Source organism: Hypoxylon fragiforme (genome assembly GCF_022984875.1).
Source record: "Hypoxylon fragiforme strain CBS 206.31 chromosome Unknown GGS25scaffold_4, whole genome shotgun sequence".
NCBI lineage: Eukaryota > Fungi > Ascomycota > Sordariomycetes > Xylariales > Hypoxylaceae > Hypoxylon > Hypoxylon fragiforme.
This window is the reverse complement of record NW_026054759.1, coordinates 1,966,547-1,988,967: the sequence shown is the minus strand read 5'-3', so window position 1 is coordinate 1,988,967 and position 22,421 is coordinate 1,966,547. Positions and strand designations below refer to the sequence as shown.

At 48.4% G+C, this 22,421-nt stretch overlaps 9 protein-coding genes across 9 annotated transcripts; 5 read left to right on the top strand and 4 right to left on the bottom strand.

Moving 5' to 3' along the window:
* Positions 1-247: 247 nt before the first annotated feature.
* Positions 248-982, top strand: GGS25DRAFT_520655 (uncharacterized protein; the record flags this gene model as incomplete). Its single annotated transcript, XM_049263914.1, has 1 exon — positions 248-982. The coding sequence occupies one exon, from the start codon at positions 248-250 to the stop codon at positions 980-982; it is 735 nt and encodes a 244-aa protein (XP_049117823.1).
* A 1,943-nt stretch (positions 983-2,925) lies between these two features.
* GGS25DRAFT_520654 (uncharacterized protein) lies at positions 2,926-3,180 on the top strand (the record flags this gene model as incomplete). Its single annotated transcript, XM_049263913.1, has 2 exons — positions 2,926-3,018; positions 3,082-3,180. 2 exons carry the CDS (start codon positions 2,926-2,928, stop codon positions 3,178-3,180), a joined length of 192 nt encoding a protein of 63 aa, XP_049117822.1.
* Positions 3,181-3,737: 557 nt separating this feature from the next.
* Positions 3,738-4,541, bottom strand: GGS25DRAFT_236725 (uncharacterized protein). Its single transcript, XM_049257064.1, has one exon. The coding sequence runs from the start codon at positions 4,430-4,432 to the stop codon at positions 4,103-4,105; it is 330 nt and encodes a 109-aa protein (XP_049117821.1). The 5' UTR covers positions 4,433-4,541; the 3' UTR covers positions 3,738-4,102.
* A 212-nt stretch (positions 4,542-4,753) lies between these two features.
* Positions 4,754-7,081, top strand: GGS25DRAFT_486489 (uncharacterized protein). The gene has a single exon (XM_049260636.1). The coding sequence runs from the start codon at positions 4,935-4,937 to the stop codon at positions 6,876-6,878; it is 1,944 nt and encodes a 647-aa protein (XP_049117820.1). The 5' UTR covers positions 4,754-4,934; the 3' UTR covers positions 6,879-7,081.
* Positions 7,082-8,912, bottom strand: GGS25DRAFT_486488 (zf-DHHC-domain-containing protein). Its single transcript, XM_049260635.1, has 2 exons — positions 8,472-8,912; positions 7,082-8,383 (listed from the first exon to the last, which is right to left on the bottom strand). Exons 1-2 carry the CDS (start codon positions 8,558-8,560, stop codon positions 7,162-7,164), a joined length of 1,311 nt encoding a protein of 436 aa, XP_049117819.1. The 5' UTR covers positions 8,561-8,912; the 3' UTR covers positions 7,082-7,161.
* A 1,973-nt stretch (positions 8,913-10,885) lies between these two features.
* On the top strand, positions 10,886-14,373 carry GGS25DRAFT_236636 (uncharacterized protein). Its single transcript, XM_049257062.1, has 4 exons — positions 10,886-11,537; positions 11,593-11,898; positions 11,960-12,295; positions 12,346-14,373. The coding sequence occupies exons 1-4, from the start codon at positions 11,406-11,408 to the stop codon at positions 14,164-14,166; spliced, it is 2,595 nt and encodes an 864-aa protein (XP_049117818.1). The 5' UTR covers positions 10,886-11,405; the 3' UTR covers positions 14,167-14,373.
* Positions 14,374-16,528, top strand: GGS25DRAFT_236642 (uncharacterized protein). Its single transcript, XM_049257063.1, has one exon. It carries the CDS (start codon positions 14,581-14,583, stop codon positions 16,306-16,308), a length of 1,728 nt encoding a protein of 575 aa, XP_049117817.1. The 5' UTR covers positions 14,374-14,580; the 3' UTR covers positions 16,309-16,528.
* Positions 16,529-16,837: 309 nt separating this feature from the next.
* On the bottom strand, positions 16,838-19,180 carry GGS25DRAFT_520648 (MFS general substrate transporter; the record flags this gene model as incomplete). The annotated part of the gene is made up of 7 exons (XM_049263912.1): positions 16,838-17,408; positions 17,563-17,863; positions 17,958-18,286; positions 18,348-18,405; positions 18,495-18,820; positions 18,922-18,947; positions 19,019-19,180. 7 exons carry the CDS (start codon positions 19,178-19,180, stop codon positions 16,838-16,840), a joined length of 1,773 nt encoding a protein of 590 aa, XP_049117816.1.
* A 1,043-nt stretch (positions 19,181-20,223) lies between these two features.
* GGS25DRAFT_530863 (GA4 desaturase) lies at positions 20,224-21,785 on the bottom strand. Its single transcript, XM_049265432.1, has one exon. It carries the CDS (start codon positions 21,519-21,521, stop codon positions 20,385-20,387), a length of 1,137 nt encoding a protein of 378 aa, XP_049117815.1. The 5' UTR covers positions 21,522-21,785; the 3' UTR covers positions 20,224-20,384.
* Between the last annotated feature and the right edge of the window lie 636 nt (positions 21,786-22,421).

Here is a 22,421-nt window from a genome sequence, read left to right as displayed (position 1 = left end):
CCTCTTATGCAAGTATGACTAGTTGGTACATAGGTACCAACCTCCAGTACTTACTAGGCAGTAGTACTTTATTGTAACTTGCAATATGACCCATCCCTTTCTCGAGGCCATCGATAGGGCCAGGGCTAGGACCAAGCATAACCCCAAGCATAGCACTATCCCTATGTATGATAGCATAGACCAATATCGTGACGCGGTAGAGGTTAGAAAAAAAGATGACAAAAGGTTAGATCAAATGTTTGTGACGATGGAGAATATGATGCTGCGAGGCAAGCCTGAGAATTTTCGGCGAAGGCCTAGAAGCCCCTATCTTGTGACTCCCAAGCCTCCTCCGGATGGCTGCCAACACAGTCCGAGATACGAAGTGTGCAAGTATGCTGCTCCGTTTGCGTGGAAATATCGAGAGTACACGCCCAATCAGATTTACACGGAATGGATTCCGCGTCTCTCGCAAGACGTCATCTCCGCATTTCAGTCATTTATCAGACCCAAGAAGAGTCGATGCCTCTGGCTCGAGGGCACAACTACGGCGGAAGAAAAAAGCAACATTCTCAGCAGCGCAAAGGGATCTGGCATCCCCACCGTTACGAAGTGGTGCAAAAAAGGAGCGACGATGACGATTGTGTATGACCTTATCTCCCAGTTCGCTACCCTGCTCCCAGAGAACTTCGCAAGGGGCCCCGCACTAAGTGAACAGAATCTAAAAGACATTCACAAGAGTATCGACGTGGCTCTGGAGGTCTTGGATGCGCTGCTGGATCTTGCACCAAAGGCTTTGCTGTGCTTCATCAACAACTTGGAAGAAGTAGAAACTGACGACACCGTGGAAGAGCTGGGAAGGCTTGTAGACGTTCTACTACGCAAGAGGGAAGGCAAAAGGTTTAAATTACTGATGCTTACATCTGAGAATAGTCGCGTCCTTGCAGAAAGGCTAGATGCCTTGCATCATTTAAAAGTTAACTTGATACTTGAGTGGGAGTAATAGGTACCTGGTAGTTGCCTAAGTACCAACGAACTGGGTAGACGAGACGAGCAGTACATATACCTAGAGCAAGTAATAACCATAGTTGAATCACATTCTACAAACCAAAGTTTCTCAATCAGGACATCTGTATACGCCGTGATAACAAGCCAAATAATGGGCTTATCTCAGGGGTTATGAATCCCTCTGCGCTATGACTCTACTACTAGGTAGACACGATGGCCTCGGCTATTTGAAATATCAGTGTTCATAGCCTAGCATAGCAGAGTATAGTCATTAAGACCCCAAACAGCCAACTCCCAGACCTTCATAAATATGAATGATACCTACGCAGCATGTTTAGATCCTTATTGCCATGTCTCACATGTACCCAGGAGGCAAGACAAAGGGGGCGATATTGTAACCAGCCCCATCATTAGTCCTCCCTCATGGTTTGATAGTTCTCGGTACAATAATGAAGTTTGTATCCATGCCGTCTAGCCGGCGTGACGTCGATCATTAGAAGGTCCGGTGCTTAACATGAACTTTCACTCAAGTAAGCAAAATATTGAAGACATTCCATGGATGTTACTCGGAGGCTATGTGTACCCAGGCTTCAAGGCTGGCAAACATACGATGTTGTCATACTTTAGATTATCGTTGCAATCCCTGATACACTTAACTAGATCTTACATGGAGACTAGGATGGCACCTATCAGCCCTACTAAGAATGGACCACAGAAATGATGGGCATAAAGGGTACCTATAACAAATAGCCTTTACTTACCTCTCCATAATAATCAGTACGTCGACCAACCAGTGGTATATGGTGTCTTTGTGTTCACGATACTTGCATATAGCTCTGCCGATCACAGTCCTAGAAAGACCGCCATATTGCCGTATGTCCTACAAGAGCCCATAATAATGTGTAGTGAGATACTAAAGTAGTCATTGATCTACGACTGTAATTCTTCCATGAAGGCAAGTCCGAGGCTCGCCGTGCAGTCTGAAGTCTTAGGTATCTGATGGTAATTGTACTACTGACGAAGGCCCAAAGTCCAAGACCCCATACTTGGAGGTATTTCTAACCATAGCACTCGCGCGTGATATATGATACTCTGTAAGGCACCCCATTGTATTCATGAAGCAATGGGGCTTGTTTTTTCACCGCTTGTGTAGTAGACCATTGTCAGAAAGCCTATCGGAGCTCATCTGAATCACGGCGTACCCGTAGAAGCTCGAACGCGATGCCATACCATCTGATCTGATAAGTCGGACAGAAGTGGCTATAACGATAGACAAGGCAGCGAGTCTTACATGTGGGACTCCCCCATGTTGTGATCTGTATAGTCGTGCCTAATCTCCATTTAACCTTATCCGGGGAAGTGATCTTCGATCTAGCCCTATGACATGCGCGGGCTAGAAACAGTGTCACCAATCGCAATGGCGCAAGATCCCTTCGGATCCTGATGATGAGTTGGAATCAGTATGACACCCGGCAGTGAAGTAGTGGTAACTAGCCACGCTCTGATCGACATCGCCAGCTACCTCAGCTAGCAGGACAGCCGCAATCTAACAGGGCTTATGACAGCTACGCTTGATGTAAGGCAGTGTTCTAGGTATCTAACAGGACCTCGCACTTACGGTTTGTGCATGGCTATGCTAGTCATGAGAGCAGCTTACATTTCTAGGTTGTTGTTCATTCGCTGTGTATGAGATGGGATGGAATAGGAGTCTGGCATCGCAGTTAAGGACATATCGATGCCCTTGAGTTCTGATGAGTTATTCAAGCCAGCCTTTGTAACGAACTGGGCATCAAGATGAGTATATAAACTCCGAAGTGTCCTCCGGATTAGACGTTCTTTCTTTCTCATCAGCACCAAGCGACATCTAAGAGACACAACGAACAACAGCACAATTCTTTGGATACCTTTATCAAACCTCATTTCCCCAAACTACCAACAATGAAGATCTCAGTTGCCGGACTCCTTGGCTTTGTGGCCATCGCCATGGCTATTCCTGCTGCCCAGCCAGGAAGCGATAGTCTCGTAGAAGAGGTAAGTATTTGATATTGCCCGACAGTTTTTCAGAAGACCATCTAACTCCCCTCTCATTACAAGCGAGCATGTGGCTCCAAGTACAACTCTTGCAATGCACCCCATCAACCTCCCTGCTGTGCCGGTCTATTCTGTGATGGCGGTACCTGCCTCCCCTCTTAAGAAGGGGAATCCATAGTGATACCCCGCGTTGTGGTATGATTATTGACCATGCAAATTCCCCAGCCTTTTTGAAAATTGACACTGCTAACTTTGGTGCAGCTATCGTATGGGTGGGTAGGTACCTAGGGTTGGTGGTGAGGTGTTTCTGGCTGGCTGGCAACTTGGGAAAGGGGGTGGGCAGTACTGGAGACATTCATTTTTCGTTTTGGCAAAACCCGGGCTTTGTATCTTTCATCGAGACAAATACATTCTTTTGGACCTTCCAAGGTTTATTGAATATTGTGACCGCGCCCTCAAAGTGTAGACTTGAATACAGGTATGTATCAGGCAGTGCATTTAAACACTGATTCATCTGATCCACTTTGAGGGGAAGAAGGACAAGGGGACCCTCATCTATACCTATGGTATATATGTAACTCATACGTCGTATTGTGGATTGGACGAGATGAGATCGTCCTGATAAACGTTTAGTATCCCTGGGAGTAAACTGCAACTAGAGGCCTACATGTATATCTAAATAATAAGATAATGAATATCCTTGAATGAGGATCCCAAGGGAGGATTAAAACGAGGTCAAGGGTAAGAAGAATAGTATTGTATAAATTCGATACGATTGGATGTCGAGTTCATTGACTGTGGCCAACGTAGAGTTGGCTTGATACTACACAGAGCCATAGTCTATCCCGAGATGGAACCAGCTTGATGTGTATTGCCATCAAACCTGAATACCTGGGTTCATACCCAGTAAAGCACGAGAATTGGACGTCGTATGATAGATAGTATACCGGAAACGATGGCGGAAAATTTCTTGCGATAGAAAACTGTGAAGTCATCATAGCAACGCTTTCCTCAGAATTCGGCATGTTGGTATCCGATGCGTCGGTAGGCACTGACTTAGCCTAGGTAGTATATAGTATACTTTTTATTTCGTTTCGCCATCTTTCTGGTACTCTAGTGGCATATTCATGCCAATCCGACGGGCGGATAGCCTGACCCGTTCCTCCTCGTCCATTCCCATACCAGGGTTATATCTTTCTAACAGAGTCGCATACTGTCTCTGTGCCCTTAGATATCGAAGGAGTTGGTCGGCTTGGGCAATTGAGTGCTTTTGTGGTGCTTCTGCTGAGAAGCTCTGTCGTAATTGTTGGTATAAAGATGATCGTCCTTGGGGTGATGAAGATGAGATGGGCCTAGGCGGGAGCTCTCGAAGAAATGATCTGTAGAGAGACCGTAGCTGGGTTGGGTTGGACATGGTATGTATGTTGGTATGTACCCGGGTATTAGTAGAACTACTAGAACAGTGCTGGAAAAGATGTTGGTATAAAAAAGAATGGATGGGAATAACTACTACTAGTAGTAACTAGTTAATATAACTAACCTAGTTAATATCAATGACATCGAGATGATTTATGTAAGCGATAAGGTGAATTGATAAGGAAATGCAAGTAGCCGAGTCTCCAATATAGCGTTTAATTTGATATCTATACCTGTATCAATGTTATATTTTCTATCAATTGCAACATAACTAGTTAAGTTAGTTAGCACCCAGTTTTAAAATTTTATTTTGGATCTTAGCGCATCATACAATTCCCATTTCTTTCCAAAATTTCAATCTTTTCAACTTCAAGACTAACACCCGTTGAAAAATGGTTGACTTTGCGCCATTCCTCACCACGTCACCACGAGAACGTTAGCGACGACACTATCATCCATTGATATCCATGTATAATCAAGGTCCAGTCTGAAATAACTAAATGCTACGGGCCAACCAATTCGATGTATTTCTGGCCATGCCGTCGTCCTCTCTTCGACTTGCCTTAATCAGTCCACCTTCGCGAGTACGCTTAGGTCGGACATGTCTCTCCTCCGTAGCCACCGTACGGTTTAGAAGCCACCATGCGTCAATCTCTAATATCGCAGCCTTATCTGTTCCCAAGTTTCACAGCATCCAATCCGCCCCGCCCGCCGAGGTCACATCCCAGGACTTACTTGCGACTTTTCGCATGACTTCGCCGTCAGACCAGCCTATTGACCATGATCTTAATGCCTTATTTACCAAGAATCCCGCCGAATTCTTGTATGCCGAGTCCGACTTTTATCAACTGAAAATGAACAAGCGCGTTCCCGAAATTTGTCTCCTCGGACGCTCCAACGTTGGCAAATCAACTTTTGTCAATGCATTGGCAGGGCGTCGCCCTGGTAGTCTTTGCTATGTCAGTAAGAAGGCTGGAAGGACCAAGGCAATTACTACGTATGGCTTCGGTCCGCCGCCTCCTCCCCCCACACCCCTAGAAACAGCTGCCTTGGCTGATAACAAGGTCAACCTTCACCAGAAGCGCAAGGAGGAAGTGCCGAAGCATTCACTATATGTAGTGGATATGCCCGGATACGGTTTTGCTTCTAGGGCAGAATGGGGTGATACTATCACTCGTTACTTGAGCCGAAGAGCCAGTGTTACAGGAGCGATATTGCTGATAGACGCCCATGTTGGTCCCAAGGAGGGAGATTTGCACATGCTCGAGCTGCTGATGGCCGGCCAGATGAAGACAACCATCGTCCTCACCAAATCTGACAAAACCAAAAACGGCGTAGAAAGTTTGCGCGAAACTTGCAAGAAGTTATGGGATGCTATCCTCGTGATCGGAAAACAAAAAGATCCAATGGAGACTAATGCATGGACCTTGGAAAACCCAATATTTGTTACAGCCTTAAACGCATCAGACAATGATCTTGTATCTACGTCGGTTACTACCGCTAGATTGGCTGCTGCACGCTTAGCCGGCCTGGTTAGCGAAACCCAACCAAAGTCGGTGGAAACCCAAAGGTGGTCCGGCCAAGTCGTCTCATTTGACGACCTACAGTTGGCCTCTCAGAATAGCACGGCAATTCCTAAGCAGGCCAGCAGTGGCTTTCCCATCCCAACTCGCTTTACTGCAGACAGTCGTCTACCCCTGGGCCCTTACAAGACATCCCATTTCTCTAGCATATCCACTCAATCAGTGCATGGGTTTCATAGCTATGCTGCACTTCGGGCTCCGCGTACAGCAAAAGCACCTCCTGCTCCACATACCCCCGAAGTTATGGCGCTACGGAAAATTATGGATAAGTATGCGGCTAGCTTGAAATTCGAAGAAACGACCAAAGAGCACGCGAGGCAAACCACTCGGAACAATGACAGTGCCTTGCCACGATCTCTCGACCAGGGCAGCCTTCTCCAGAACCAAGAAAGAAAACTGGCTAAGAACCTACAGAAGCTTAATCCGAACGACACGGAAAGGACAAAGGCCGTAAAGGAAAAGAGGATGGCAGCGACGGCGAAGAAAGGTAAAAAATCGAGGAAGGGAAGGAAGAAGTCCAAATCCGATGAAACTTTCGAGGAGCCTGAGGATGATGAAATGTGGCCGAGTATGAGCTCCTCGCGCTCCTCGCGCTCCTCGGGCGCGCACGCCCCCACGTCCCTCAAGAAGAAGGTCGGAGTGGATCATGTCATGAGTCCCGACGTCTTTGCCCAGGCGATGATGTCGTCTTCTGGGCTGGACTCGGGGAAGAAGGGCAAGAAGGGGAAGAAAGGAGGTGGTGACGGGCAAGACGGTGGAGGGGGAGGGGGAGGTTCAAAGGGTAAAAAGGGAGGCAAAAAAGAACAAGCGCCTCTCGATCCTTTCGAGGCCAAGTTCGCCCAGGCTTTCAGCAGACTATAATGATGCCGATCGCGACCCTAGGTATAGGAGTCGATCGATCCTATGATTGGATGGCATATGCGAGGAGAGAAGAAATCTCTACCTAGGTTAGGCATCTAGGTACTATAACGGCTCAAGGACGTCTCGACCGTATAGGTCATTGTACATAGGGTATTGCAGTCAGAGTATAGTAACCCACCTCACACAACACGTTCACGCGCTATATGAAAAAAAAGAAACTATTGAAATTAGCCACTATTCCAATCATTGTGAAATTTCTTCTATAACTTAGGTATTTTCCTTCCTACGTAGCAGCAGCAACCAGACTCGACGCTCGCGGTGCCCTAGGCGCTTTCCTCCCCCCTATCCTCCTCCTCCTCTTACCCCTTTCTAGATCTGCATTCGCGGCCGATTCTTCAGCAGCAGCAGTAGGGCGGCCAAACGCGTAGTTCGGCACGAAGACGTCGACCAGGTTATCCCAGAACCCTAGGTCGTAGAGATTCTCGATGTCGCGCAGCTGCCACACGCGCTCCCACTCGCCGACGCCGGGTCCCGCGTTCAGAGAGGGCGGGGTGCCGTCCTCGGTGCGGATGAGGATCTGCGCGGCGTTGACGGGCCAGCGCGTCCACGACGCCTCGGTTCGCAGGTCTCGTTGGCGGTCGGGGGGAAGTTGGCGCCGGAAGGCGCAGCCGTCGTCCATTTCGAGTTGCCAGTCCTGCCACTTCATGCTCTCGTTCGTGGTCGTGCCACTCCAGATCAGGTAGATGTGGTAGGTTAGCAGGCCCCAGACTAAGGGAGACGTCATGAGCGCGAGCAAGGTGACGGAGCCGACGCCGACGTCGGTCTGGATCCCGAAGGTTAGTAGGATGAAGTACTCGTGCCAGGGCCAGCTCGGTGGCTTAGGCCAGAGGGCGAAGGCCGGGTTGCGGACGCGCGCGGCGTCGGCGATGATGCAGAGGCCGAGGATGCCGCCGTAGAGGGTCAGCACGGCGGTGGAGAGAAGCAGGAGGATGAAGTAGTGCTGGTTGCCGTAGCCGACGCAGTTGTTGATGAAGACGCAGTGGTGGTCCATCTTGTGCACGCACCGCTTGCATACAGAACAGTGCTTGGAGCGCGGTGGCTTCAGCAGGCCGCACGTGCGGCAGGACTGGCCTGGGTGGAAGAGCGCGAAGTCGTAGGGGTAGTGCGCCATGTACTGCGAGTGCGTGGTCGGCGTCACGACGCCCGGGTCGCTGTGCGCGGATAGGTACAGAAATGCGTATGGTAGGATGATGGATATGCTGCCCAAGGTCTTATGCACTAAGCTTAACTTCGGCCATACGCCTGGTAAATACATGTACTCGCCTACCGAGAGCAGTAGTATGAAGAAAATCAACACGGTCGGGTGCCGGCCGTACATGATGTAGCTGCCAAACCGGCCTAGCGCCGTGGTCAGACGCCCTGAGGTGAGCCGCTGGTCGAGGCTGAGGATTGCGCTGGGGATAGTAACCCATATTGCACGGTGCAGCCAGGCTACTGGTGTGTGTCTGTGAGAAATGTCATGAGCAACGAAACTATGGGACTAGACTATATAATTATAAGTAAACACATATTTGGGTGGCTCATAATAAGTACCTTAGAGCTGGGAGCCTGCCAAAGAAGGCGACAAAAGTCATGAAAGTAATAGCCAGGACGCCAAGAGCGATTTGGGTTAGGGCCCCCATCGTTATGTACCCAAGAGGAGGGTAACGGGAAGAGCTGTCTTAGTTATCCAAACATTTAAATGAAGAAGGGCTTTGTTCTCTATCATGGCCGGATTCTCGAGTCCGTGAGCACTGACAACACATTGGAGATTTTGAGATTCGAGACAGAACGCTACGGAAAGAAATGGCAGTCCTATAGGTTACGTAAATATGAATAAGATTATTAGGTATGTTTCCTTTCTTTATTTTAAGAACCAACAAAAAAAGTCACAAGGGGGTATTAGCAGCTGGTAGATTCCAGTAAAATCACAGAAGGTTTGAAAAGGAAAAAGAGGTATCAGGTGGTGTTTTTTTTTGGTTTGGTTTTGGTGAGTTCAGATTTCTAATATTTAAATCTTAAATATGTACCTAGAGTTGCTCAACTAGGAGTCAAGAACTGTTAGCAGATGCAACTTGGCGCTTAACTAGTTACCTGCCAGGTGTCAGAACCAAAGCAATTACGTTATACAGTTCTTTTATAGGTGCACTGTGCGCTCTATTCCCTCTGGACCTGCCTATTGGTGGGACAAGTTGAGGCGCAGCTGTGGTGCATGCGGCACTTGGGCATGGAGCATGCAACAAGGTCATTCAGCCGCTTTTTGTTTGACACCCAGACAGTTGACCTAACAGTAGACATTTTAAAGAGAGGATGTACATGAACCCAAGTGCCCCCCTGTTGATCACCTCAAACTCCCCCCATTTTGGGCCGACGACTATACCTCATTCGGACAGGCATTTGGGCTGAACAGCTTTTTTAGGCACTTGGGTTCAACTTTTTGTCTCTTAAGGTTTATTTTTTCAAAAACAAAAAATTCATAATTAATTATTAATTAATTATAAACATAACTTTAAAAAATGAGTCTTGCTATCCGCACCCCATAAAATTGCTATCGGAGCTTATCCGCACCCTAGTACATTGAAAGCTTAGCGTTTAAACACCATTGGTCCGAGCTCTCCACCTAGCTTTAATCAAAAGATCCAACACAACTTCCACTCCAAGACTCTAATTGAAGCGCATTTAGTATCGTTCGAATCAGCTCAATTAGACGGCCCAAATGATATATGTTTCAAATTGATGCGATCGGTGGTTGCGAAGTTATTTGAATTCAAAGATCAAGAAGCACCTTGAAAATGGTACAGGTTGAAGTGGTCCGTGCATCGCGTAGTGCCGGCTAGCGCTACACTAGCGGCAAAGCGTCTATTTCACTCTTTTCTGAATAACTTTACAATTACTTGTCGCGTCAATTTGAAACATATATCTTTTGGAAGCTCTAATTGAGACGGTTCTAATGGCCTTGGATGCACCTCAATCAGATTCCTAAGTCTGAAGTTATGTTGGATCTGTTGATGGAAGCTAGGTGGAGAGCTCGGACCAACGGCCCTTAAACGCTAATTTCTCATGTACTGGGGTGCGGATAAGCTCTGATAGCAATTTTATGGGGTGCGAATAGCAAAACTCTAAAAAATAATTATAATTATTATTAGGTTTAATATCTTATATATTTTAATTGTATTTTAATTAATTGTTAATTGATTTTTAATCAATTGTAAATTAATTTGTAATTAATTCTTAATTAAGTTTTATTTAATTATTAATTGATTAAAAACAAATTGCTATCGGAGGCTTATCCGCACCCTAGTACATAGCGCTGGTCCGGGCTCTCCAGCTAGCCTCTAACATACTATCCTTAATAACTTTTCCTTCAATGGATGCATCTTGATGTAACCAGTATCATTAGAACCGCCTCAATCAGCACTTCCAAATGATATATGTTTCAAAGAAATGCGACCAGTGGTTGCGAAGTTATTTAGGGTTGAATGAAGTAAGCACTTTTAACGCTAGCCGAGGGCTATCACGTGATCCATGCGCCGATTACAGATGTATCTTTTTTCAGGTGCTTCTTAATCTTTAAACTCAAATAACTTCAGATTCAGATATCGCATCAATCTGAAACATATATTGTTTGGAAGCTCTAATTGAGGCGATTCCAATGATATAGGATGCACTAGAGCGGCAGCTTGGGCTGATTGAAGGTTTGAAGCTTGGGCTTTTTGCAGCCCGTTTTCTTTGTACCTGGGTGCAAAGGCAAAACTCAAAAAAATACGACGTAAGACTCGAAAGTTCAAATAATCAGGTGGGCCCCTGTAAAGCATGTGGCCAATTACAGCTCGCTAAATTCCGGATTTTCGTGTGACCGAGCCCCATTCTGGGTGGGCTTTATAGCGGGACACTAGGCCTAAAATGGGGGGAGTTTGAGGTGATCTACAGGGGGGCACTTGGGTTCATCTACCTCCTGTTTTAAAGATTAAGGCTGAACCCCACTAAAGCCCCAATATCAACAACGATAACAGCTAGTTAAAAGTTTATTGATCCATGCATCTCACATGATTTCTTCACGAAACGAGCAAGTCGCGATTTCCATCACGCGTCTTATCAAATTCGACTCACGAGACTTCTACTTGATTAACAAGTTGGACCTGACCTTTTTTTTTTTTTGAATGATGATAATAAAAAAAGGGCTATCCCCCCGAAAACAACTTTCATCAATTTTTCAAATTTGATTTGAGATTCTACATTTCATGGATGAAAACAACACCCAACATGCCAACTTACCCACTAATATGATAAATCACCACAAAACCCCTTAAGAGATTGTCAAAGGTGCAACACCATTCATTCGAGGAAAAAATTAGACACATTTTCGAGTACTCGGCAAAATAACTGCAGGTTATTACAACACAAGCCTCTTTGTGGTCAACCAAAATTTGCCACTGCATAGCCCGATTCATCCAGAAACGACAGTCACCTCAAGTTTACATTAGTCATATGTCAGCCCCTATCGTCTACGAAGGGGCCCTTGCCCCAAAAAGGCCTAATCAAAATGCCCTATTTAAGGGTAAGAAGTTCTGGGTTGCACAACTTGTTCCATCGCGAATGATGTATGTCCAACATATTCAAGTAGGTTAACCTTGCACCTCTTTGTTACCTAGTCTCACACTTACATGTCGCACAGGATAACGGTGGCCGGGTGGTTTCGCTCGATACACAGGCAGATTTCTTGATTTATGACCATTTAAGAAAGGATGCGCCCTCTGGCCCCAAAGTATGTTCATACAAGTTTATCGACGATTCTATCAAGGCTGGTATCCTTCAGGATCGTGAGAAGTACTCTTGCCATCATGCAACTCACCCCAAGAAAGCCACGAAGACAAATTATACTCCTGAAGAGGATCTATTAATTCAAAAGTTCGTTACCCAAAAGGAGCGGGAGGGGCAGAGCATTGGAGGTAATGCGATATACAAAGAATTCGGAGCAAAGGTAAGAAGCTTGTGGCCTTCAGTTTTCCCATTTAATAGTAGTAGTAAGCTGAATAATATAGTATCCGCAACATACTTGGCAGTCATGGAGAGATCGGTGGATCAAAAAGCTACAAGCCCTGCCTCGACGTGCAATTTCTGGTGGAGAGTCATCCTCTCCATCAACTGAGCCAGCCAAACCAGATACTAAACCCTCGGCATATGTATCTGAGCATCTACCAGAGCCACACCAACGGGTTGAAGTTGACGAGGAACCAGCTCAACGCCCCGTTAGCCCTCAACCTCTTGACAAATTCACTGACGAGGATGACACAATAATCACCCAGCATATTCAAGAATCCATAAAACAAAGAAAGAACATCCAAAATGCGGAAATATTCGTTGACCTTGCTAAAGATGTAGGTTCTATACAGCTTTCAAATTTCGGTCTTCGGCTAACTTAATATAGTATCCGCAACACTCCAGCGAGTCGTGGAGGGCTCATTGGCTACAGAACATTGCGCCAAAATATGAACAGCAGATCTCCCTGTGGGGGTCGGAACTTGTGCCAGATAAGTTATTAGATAGTTCTGCCACAATTAAACGACAAAGGGACTCTCAAACCAGCCAATCTCCAGGTGTTCATCTATCGGAATTAGAAGCAATAGCTAATCAAACTCACCCAATGAGTACCACCAATGGAACACCGGCCCATTATGTCATTCGGACAGACCCCTATGAGCCCGATAATCAAGAGGAAAATCAGCAACGACAACCTCCCATTCATGATCAGACCAAACCCGAAACACGAGTTGTTGAATATGGGGGAGATAGTCCCACCCAAGACCAGGAAACCATACGTGATCGAGAGAAGTCATTTTACAACGATTATCAGATATTTACAGAATCCTGTGGAGTTCGCTTTACCCCTTGGCTTACTATAGAGTCGAGAAGTTTCAAGATATGGGACTTATGGGAGGCTGTTACATCTCAGAACACGGATCCTGAAGAACGTGATTGGCACCAAATATCCGAAATTCTTGGATTTGATTGGGTTGATTCCACCATTCCTGATCGGCTTCAACAAGAGTACGAAAGGCACCTTTCCGCCTTTGAAAGTTCCTTTCAAGATTTTTGTGATGCCACTACTACTGAAGATGACAATGAGGACGAAGGTGAAGAGGAAACCGGCAACAACGAAAACCCAGAATCGGAATTGGCACTTGCTTCATCATCGAAATTTCCTACTTTGAAGCGATCCTTTAATGCTCACCTTTCATCAGACCATGTATATCCACAGTCTTCGCCGCCGAAGCGACAAAGAATCAGCCGGGATATTGAAATACCCTCCACTCCTGACAATGTGAATGGAACTTCTCATCTACGCCAACAGACCAGCATCTACGATTCCTCCCCCAGTGCTAGTAGAGCAGTTCAACATTTGGTAGATGATGAGTCAAAAGATATGGAAACCCGAGATGCGGTTTATGACTTACCTAGCCTACCTCGTAGGACGAAGAAGGTTCTCGAGCCAGAAACGCAGGATTTCAGATTCGATCCAGAGACTCAGGAAGTTATCTTCGAAATTGAAGAGGAGGAGGTGGGGACGCAATGCAATATCACTCCATCACAACAACTTCATCAAGAGTCTGATAGGATAGAACGGGATATTGCAAGTGCTTCACCAACACCTAAAGCTAAGTCCCAAGGGGGTAGCACAGTAACTCCTACATCTAGAAGATCAAATCGGGTAGGCTTCCTACCGGATTCCGATGAAGAGGCAGACGAAGTGCCAAAGCCTGCTAGTGCTAGTCGTAATAAGGCTAAACGTCGTTCTTTGCCCAAGTCATTTTCAGAGAAATCATCATCCAATATTGAGACAACTTCGGTACCTTCCAATACTCAGAATAGAGGTCTACTTAGAGAACAACGACAGGTACTACGTCGCCAAGCACCTGCAAAGGAAACGCCCGACGATGTCATCGATCGCTTTTGCTCGCTTGGCTATCCGAAAGACATCGTGCTTCAGGCACTGCGGGCCACGACTTGGCGTCTTGGCGACGCTGGTCAGGTCATGGAGATATTAAAGAGAGGGGAAGGGATACCGCAAAGAGCACAAGGTGTATGGACACAACGTGATGATGAAGCTTTGGAACTAGTGGCTCGCGGTGGGCCACCGAAGAATGAGAAGGAGGAGAGGAAGCACCAAAGGGCTCAAAAAAGACTCGAAAAGAAACACGGTCCTGCACTGATGGAACTTCGGCGCAAATACCTATGGGAGGTCGTCTAAGCTTCAATTAACCTTTCAATGATAATTAGTGCTTATTAGGGGTGCTGATTAGGACAAAAAGGTGCCAACTAGTTGAAACTGTATTTACTACCAAAGTGGTTTATACACTCTGCTGATTGTATGTGCTCTAGGTCCCTACTATGTAGGTTTCTAGTGGCTACCAATAGTTCGCACGCTACCACCTAGGCAGTCTGGCGATGGTTAATAACACCTATCTATCCAATACCTACCAAAACACATAATATAAAGCCACAGGTCTCATCATTCTATGTCTACCTAAAGCTCCTGCCGAGTATACATCTTATCACGTCTGCTCACTTATAATACTTGTCTAGCAGTTGGAGTTTGCTGAAACTACGTTGGCCATCGCCAATACGTCAACTAGGCACTCAACACAACAACATAGATATCAGCATGAATTCCTTTTTTACCACCCGTCGGGTGACTCCCTTTTCTTCCCCTTGGGGTGGGCTAGCAGTGTCAAGCTACTACGGGTTGTCTAATACAGATCCGACATCGCCTCTACTGAATCTCCCCGTGGAATTGGTTACCCAGATAGTCGGTTATGTCCTTCTACCTGCCACTCCTCCTTATCGTACTTTTCGTCAACACGACGATGCACGAAGGGCAGTTTTAGATCTGGAGCATTTATGTTTGACCTGTAGGAGTTTAAACAGGATTATACGTTCTTTGTTTCACAGGCAAAGGGGCCAGCACAGATTCCAGATGCAACTGATACCATATGCCCGAACCATATTCGACAATGCGGTGGAGGCCCAACGCGAGGTCACATTCAGAATCCTTCCTTCAACTTTGAACGGGTTAATCGAAGAAAGAGATTTGCAGATGCTTGACGCCGCCGCTACAAGCGTCGGCTTCCTTTCACCACGCGACTATCTCACTGGCCCCATTGCCAATAACCATGCAATCCCACATGGTTATGGCGTCGCGGACCACCCGCGAAGCATCGAGATTGCCTATCTCGTGATTTCCAGACTTCCAAACCTAAAGTCCATTACTATCTTTGCTATTTTCCCAGCCAGAGCACCTGCGCTACGTCTCCCATCCCTCGAAAAGATTCGAATAATCGGGATTCCCTATCGAGACCTTATTAGCTTCCATGGCTACATTACCTTAGCCACGGCGCCCAAGCTGGACACGATCGAGGCTGTCAATATTTATCGCTGCAACGCCGAACCCGCCTTAGAACAGGTACGCACCTTTATACTCAACCATTGCACCCTCTCGTCGCGGTCCATGTACCGGCTCCTCGGGGGCTTTTCAGCACTCCTGAGAACTTTCGTCTACCGCTCGGCAAAGTACAAGAAGTATCTACAGTTGGACAGTGAGCTGCCGCGTCGCTGCGAGTGCTCTCCAGGCGGCATCGTATTACGCCTGACAGAGTCTTCGCCAACCTGGTCCCTTCGTACTCTTGAGATCGAGATCCGAGACGTGGAACAGATCCGAGACGTGGAACAGATCCGAGACGTGGAACAGGTCCGTGAACACCTGTTAGAATATTACAGCCCAAATCAGAGCTCTAATTACTTCATCAGGAGCCTGAAGGAACTGTGGGCCCTTCAAAACGTCTCCCTCACACAACAGACACTCTGGGGGGCTGGTTATAAGTTCACGGAGGAGGAGGTGGCGGACTTTGACAGAAAGGGCGAAACCCGGCTCATCAACCTGCTGCCGATTGGCATCGAGTCCTTCACGCTCAGCGACATCACCACCGAGTTCCTCCCCTGCATCATCCGCCTCGTGGAGCACATGAAGCGCGGCGAGAGGCACTCACGGATGAAGCGGCTGACCCTGCACCCGAGCCCACAGCTCATCCGGGAGTTCACGCACGCCCGCGCTCACCGCGACGACCCTGGGCTGGCATATAACACTAAGCGTACTTTGCCATTCAATCATGGCCCGATGTATTGCAACGTGGAGATGGAACTTCTGGATAAGCGCGCGAAGATACTGGGTATTAAGGCACACGGCATCAGGGTCCACTTTCCCCTGGAGTCGTTGCCGCTCTACACCCAGAATAAGGAGTACATACAGCGGCAAAAGGACCTCGAACATTGGTGCCCCAAGTGCCACTTTCTAAAGGCTGGCTGTCCAATAGTTGGGTCGTCGAGTCAAATTTGACCGCGACTTTGGGGGAAGGGGAGTACTCTATATGGATAAATTGTATGGTTATTTGGAAGGTGGAGAGATGAGAGTACTTATTCGTAGCGAATGCGGAAGTTTTGGTAAGAGTGTCACCCTCAACCCCTATCTTTTTTTGCAATTATACTTGGTACCTACCGATATTTACGTCAATACGAGCGATATACAGTTTCGGAAAGTTCACCCGTTTTAGTATCGGGATACGACGATATATACATGGGCGCAAGGCGCAAGGTCACTTGATGTTACAGGTATGCTGCAACTAAAAGAGAGAAGGGTGAAAAGAAGGAAGCTTGCTTTATTCCCAACTACGATGGCGCAGTGCCAATATCTAAAGGCAGGCCTAGTATAGTGGGGCTCTAGCACCTAAGGCACCTGCAACACTTGATTTATATCAAGGGTGGCGGGGAGGAGTATGTCACAGAGACTGAGAAACAGGTATGCATACTTTGCTATTTACTCACAGACATCTATTCAAAATAATACTGTCGTCTTTCTTTCTAACTTTCTATGCAGCTTCCTCCCCCTTCTTCCCCTCTACCGGCTGAACCCTCTCCACCGTAGCCTCCACCTTCTCCGTCATAAGTGCCCTCATGCTCTTCAGCAACCCCACGCCAACCAAAGCGAGAACCACAAAAGGAATAATACTCGCCCAAGCCAATCTATAAGCATGCGCATACTCCTCCTTGCTTGCCGCACTCGCCGCATTCAAGATATCCACCGTCGCACCCGGAATATTCGCCGTGAACAGCTTCCCCGCCTCGAGCGCTGCAATCAAAGCCGGGACGCTGTCGTTCGGTAAACCGGCATTGACAGCGGCACCGCCGACGCCAGACGCGTAGTTGCTGCTAAGCCGCCCGTTCATGATGGCGTTTAGCGCGGCGGACCCGAAGGCGCCGCCGACGGCGCGGGCCGAGAAGGAGAGCCCGGTGGCAGTGGAGAGGTAGGCGTGCGGGGCGGTGAACTGGATGGCGGCGGGGAGGAGGGTTAAGGGACCGCCTTGCCCGATGCCGGCGAAGACGTTGATGGCGAGTTGGCCGCGCTCCCAGGAGGGGCGGATGAGGGAGTAGCAGATGCATCTGTTTTTGTGTAGGAGGGATATGTCAGCGAGTGGGACATGAGCATGGAGATTGTTATGGGGTGTTAATGTAATAGGTATAGCAAATTTGAATAAGTAGAGAACCAAGCAATGGAAGAATTTCTTTTTTTTTTATATAAACAGGCCCAACTTACACGGCAAAGAAACACGTAAACGTGACCAGAAGCGGCGACTGCAGGTCCTTGAAATGCGTCGCGTACCAGGTGACGAAGACGGAGGTGGCCATGAGCGGCAGCTGGAAGCTGAGCTGGCGCACAGCGATGCTAAAGGAGTCGGGCGCGAAGCCGAGGTGTAGGACGATCTGGGGCACGACGGAGTTAACGGCGCTGTAGAAGACCCAGCCCTCGACGGCGAAGGCGAACATGGCATACGCGAAGTTGGCGTTGTGCTTGAAGAAGATGTGCGCGATGAGCCCGTCGTCGCGGAATTTCCACTCTGGTGATGAAGATTAGTTAGGACTTAGGTAGGTATGTAGGTACGTACTTATACAAAAGTAAGGGGGGGGGGAAGGGAACTTCAATCGACCTACCATAAAGCCCAAAGCAAAGCAACATCGCAAGCCCAACACTCAGCGGCGCCGCAACATGCGCGTCGCTCCACTTATATGCCCCGCCCGCCCAGTTCAGAGCCAGCAGCATCAGCGCCGTGCTGCCCATGAACAGGAACGAGCCGATAGGGTCGCAGGCCCAGAACAGATCTTTTAGTTTTATGGCGCGCGACTCGGCGCTGCGCGGCGGCCAGTAGAAGAGGAAGAGCCCGACGGCGGTCAGCCCGTGGAAGCCGGCTTGCATCCAGAAGATGTTGCGCCACCCGCCTGTGCCGAGGTTTGTGAGGGCGCCGGTGCTGAGTTGGGCCATGCTGGGAGGGTGGGCGTGTTAGGTACTTCCGTCTAGGATATTTGTTTCTGTGGGTAACTTACAGTCCCGAGCATGATCCGGCCACGGCTAGTATACCGTTCGCAAGGGCACGGTATTTCACTGCAATGCCAGAAAGTCAGCCACGCCCGGCCAGCCTACCTAGGTACTTACTACACACATCAACCATTGTGGCGCAAAGTATGACTTACACGGCAAGATCTCCGACGGAATCGCATGGATAACCGAAACCGTGCACAGCGTCGCCCCGATCAAGATGCCTCCGCCCGCCAAAGCGGACATGGAGTCCGCGCGGGCGGATACGATGGCGCCGACGAACGCGATGAGCGGCGGGATCGTCGCGACGTACTTGCGGTCGAGCACGTCGGATAAGCGACCTAGGACTGGCGACAGCACGCTCTGCATCAGCAGGGGACCCTGGATGATCCAGCCGGACAGCGGGCTCCCGCCGAGGTCGCGGATGATGAAGGCGATCACGGAGCCGGCGCCGGTGACGACGAAGATTTGGCCCATGTTGCTGTTTTGTGTGGAGGGTTAGTGAGGGAGGAAAGGAATAGCGGGGGATTGCTGTGCGGAGTTGATGTATCAGCCACGCAAGCTGTGAAGTTTTGGACTTACGCGAATGTACATATGGCGACAACGAGCTGGGAAGGGGGTTGTTAGCTGATGGAATTGGTGGACTAGGTATAATGAGTCTCGTAGAGCAAATTCATACCCATGATCGCCAACTCAGATCAATGTGGACGGCATCCTGAACAGCTTCCTCTTCGATCGAGAGGATCTGCTGATGCTGATGATAGTTGTGGTGATTCGGGTGCTCGAGATGTTCTGCTTCAACATCCGCCGTCTTCTTCTCGCCATTACTATCCGAAGCCATCTTTACCTAGTACTCAACGCCTCAAAACAATTCCAAGGCCTAGTAAAAAATAGAAAGCAGGCGAAAATATCAACAAAAAATAAGACACTTCCTCGCCGTCAGTCTTCTATATTGTCTACTTGCCCTAGCAGCAATCGATCAAGAGATGGAAACAAGAGCGGAAGCACCAAAGCAGCCAAAGGTGTCTTATATATAGTATATTATCGAAACCCTCCAAGCAGCTAGGATACAAGCCAAGAGTGACAGCCAAATAGCACTAACAGTATTTGGACATAACGTCCGTCTGTGAGGCTCGGCTAGTCTGGAGAATCCTTGCGCGTCGCCCACTTCACCCCGTGGGGAGAGCTTTCCATCCCCGCATTCAACCCCCACAGCCTCCATCTTTCGAGGTACGGTAGTTAGTTCTTGGAATTGTGTTTCCCGACCCTCCTATACATGTTGTTGAGACATGAGATGATTGTATCAGGCCCGTACAACATCTCCGACCTATCATTCCCAGCGGCGGAGTTTATCTTTCAGCTTGTGATTTACCGTAGCCGCGCCTGTCTGGTTATCAATGTCCTGATTCTGTGTGGTCTTGAGCTTCTCTTTTGGCACACAGCATTATGCTAACCTAGATTAGTCTCCATTTCATGTCTGGCTGGTGCCTTGCTGTCTTCCTTGATAACCGCTCTTGGTAGAGGCGCTTTGGCCCATATGACTAGTAATAAACTGGCAATTTACTTTGGGGTATTGGATGGATATTTAATCCCAAGGATGTCAATCATATCTTGATGCAAAAGTATCGCTAGGTATTTAGCCCCTGAGTCGGACGCACCTGCAAACCTCGTTATGTTCCGACTTTGACATGCAACCTATCTCAATACAATAAAACCCCCGCCATCGTGAATCATTGGGGGTTTCAATCTATGGAGGCGGCAATTTAGATATCACGAATAGTAGTGTTCTTAGTAAGGGGTATCACATGATTCCTTAACTAATAGGGCATCCCTTAACACGTGATATCCTTTATCCAACACATCATACTTGTAAAGCAGTCGTGGACGGAAAGGAATTAATTAGCGGAAGATAAAGATTTTTTTTCTTTTTCTTGTGAAGGCAACCAGAGCAATTTGTTAGGTGCAATCTATCAACCCCCGATTTACAACCTAGGTACCTCATTACCTACCTAATATAACACCCCCTGAATACCCCCTGAATCCACTCACCAAATACACCAAACCCTCAACTCACAACTACGCCTCGCCGGCTGATCCTCCGTCCCAGGGAGCGTAAACGCGCTATGCGGACACATCAACCTCACGCTCCCATCGCCCCTCCTCAGAGCCTCGCTATCATAAAACTTGAGCGCCAGCACCTCTTCCGGCTTCTGCTCGCTGATGTATCCCCACACCTGCTCCCCACCCCTAGCAGGCGGTCTCACGAGCGCGTTCTCGTTGTAGTACTCGCTCACGCACCCGGGCCGATTCCGATACATGCGCGGCAGCGCGACGCAGCCGTCGGGATCGGCGGCAGGCGCCAGCAGGACGGCGAGCGGGTCGCGGCGGACGGTCTCCCAGGGGCGCCACACGCTGAACATGGCGTACCGCGGGCCGTCGTACCCGCGGCCGTCCCAGGTCCAGTATCCGCCCTTCTTCTTGCCGCCGTCTGCGGGCGCGGCGGCGGCGGCGTAGTCGTCGCCGGGCTCCAGGCCCGCCTTCCGCATGGCGCGGTCCTCGGCGTCGATGATCTCGTCGCGGAGACGGAGGAACAGCGTGCGCTCGTCGGCGCTCGTGCACCCGTCCGCGGTGCCGGTCGCGGAGAACCAGTCGGGCGTCATGGCGCGCAGATGGGTGCGCGCGCCGCCGGGGGTGTAGTCCGAGTGCGCTAAGCTAAACGGGAAGAGCGAGGCGCCGCCGGTGGTGGGACGGGGGTTCTTGTAGTCCATGGGCGGGGCGGAGGGGTCCGGCGCCGGGATGTCGCGCAGGGTGCTGTTGATGACGACTGTGGAGCGGACGTGAAGTTGTTCCTTCAGGAGAGAGATGATGGAGGGGTAGTACTGGGAGGTCAGGATAGTAGGGTCGTGGACGAATTCGTGCGAGGGGTTGATGGCCAGGGGCTGGTGCAGGACTTGGAAGCCGTGGGTGGAGTGGTTATAGCTGGACAGTGGGAGGCTACGCAAGTCGGCCACTGGGACTTTGTGGGAGGCGATGTTAGGCGAGGTGCCGTCTAAGATGGATAGGTCATCGAGGGATGGAGGTGTGGGTAGAGAGTAATAGTTGATGGTTGCGTGCAGTTGAGCTTCAGGCAACTCCAGAACTGCTGGTGTATTTTCAACTTTTACTTCCATAGTAGTGGCCATGATAATTGTCAATTTATATTTATATTAACTATAGGATGAATTGAAGGGTGAATCTCCTCAAATATGTGATGTCTTCCAATCCGAGTCATTCCAGAGACTCTTATATTCACCTAATCGCCGAGTAACGTCCGGAGCCGAAACGGGTGCTAAAAGTTCGGCTCCGTCTCGGCTACACTACTCCCCACCATTACCGCTACAGCCCCCCTATTCTAGCTTCAAGATATAGGACTCAATGCGCTTTCAGAGCCCCTCCCTTTGGGAGATATTTGGAAAAGATTTACAGAAGATGTATTAAATCATCCCCGTTAAATCCATCATTTCGTAGCCGAATGAGCGCGGCACATTTGAATTGTATCCACGAACTTTACTAACGAATTAGATTGGAACCATAGCAAATCCAACCAGGACACATGGCACATGTCAGATTTTACCGCTACGCCAAAAGGTAAACCAGTCGTTGCCCGGGTAGTTTATGTCAGTATATCTGACAGCACCACACCCCATAAGCTTCAGCGAAAGATGAGTCCTAGATGAATGAAAAAGTGCGTGACTGTTATTAACTTCCAAGCTAAGGGTAGGTTAGGTATTTATGAAGAATCAGCAAGAGCTGGATACAGTCCCTAGGCTCTATATGAGATAACTTGCAGGTTCCATGTTTACCATCTCCCTGTAAGTAAGACGGGGAAGACTCTCCGGAGGCCTGCCAAATGTTTGCTTAGGTATATATAGATGCAGTTGGCATTTTATTTTTCCCTCAATCCTTTGAATTTTAGCAAGGTTTAAATGATAACTTGCACTATCTTACAAGTACATAACTGCGTGTAAAGTGAACTCTTCGGTTCGTTACCAATCAAATCAGTGCTGCATTTCTCTATTACGAACTCGTAAAAGGATTGGTAG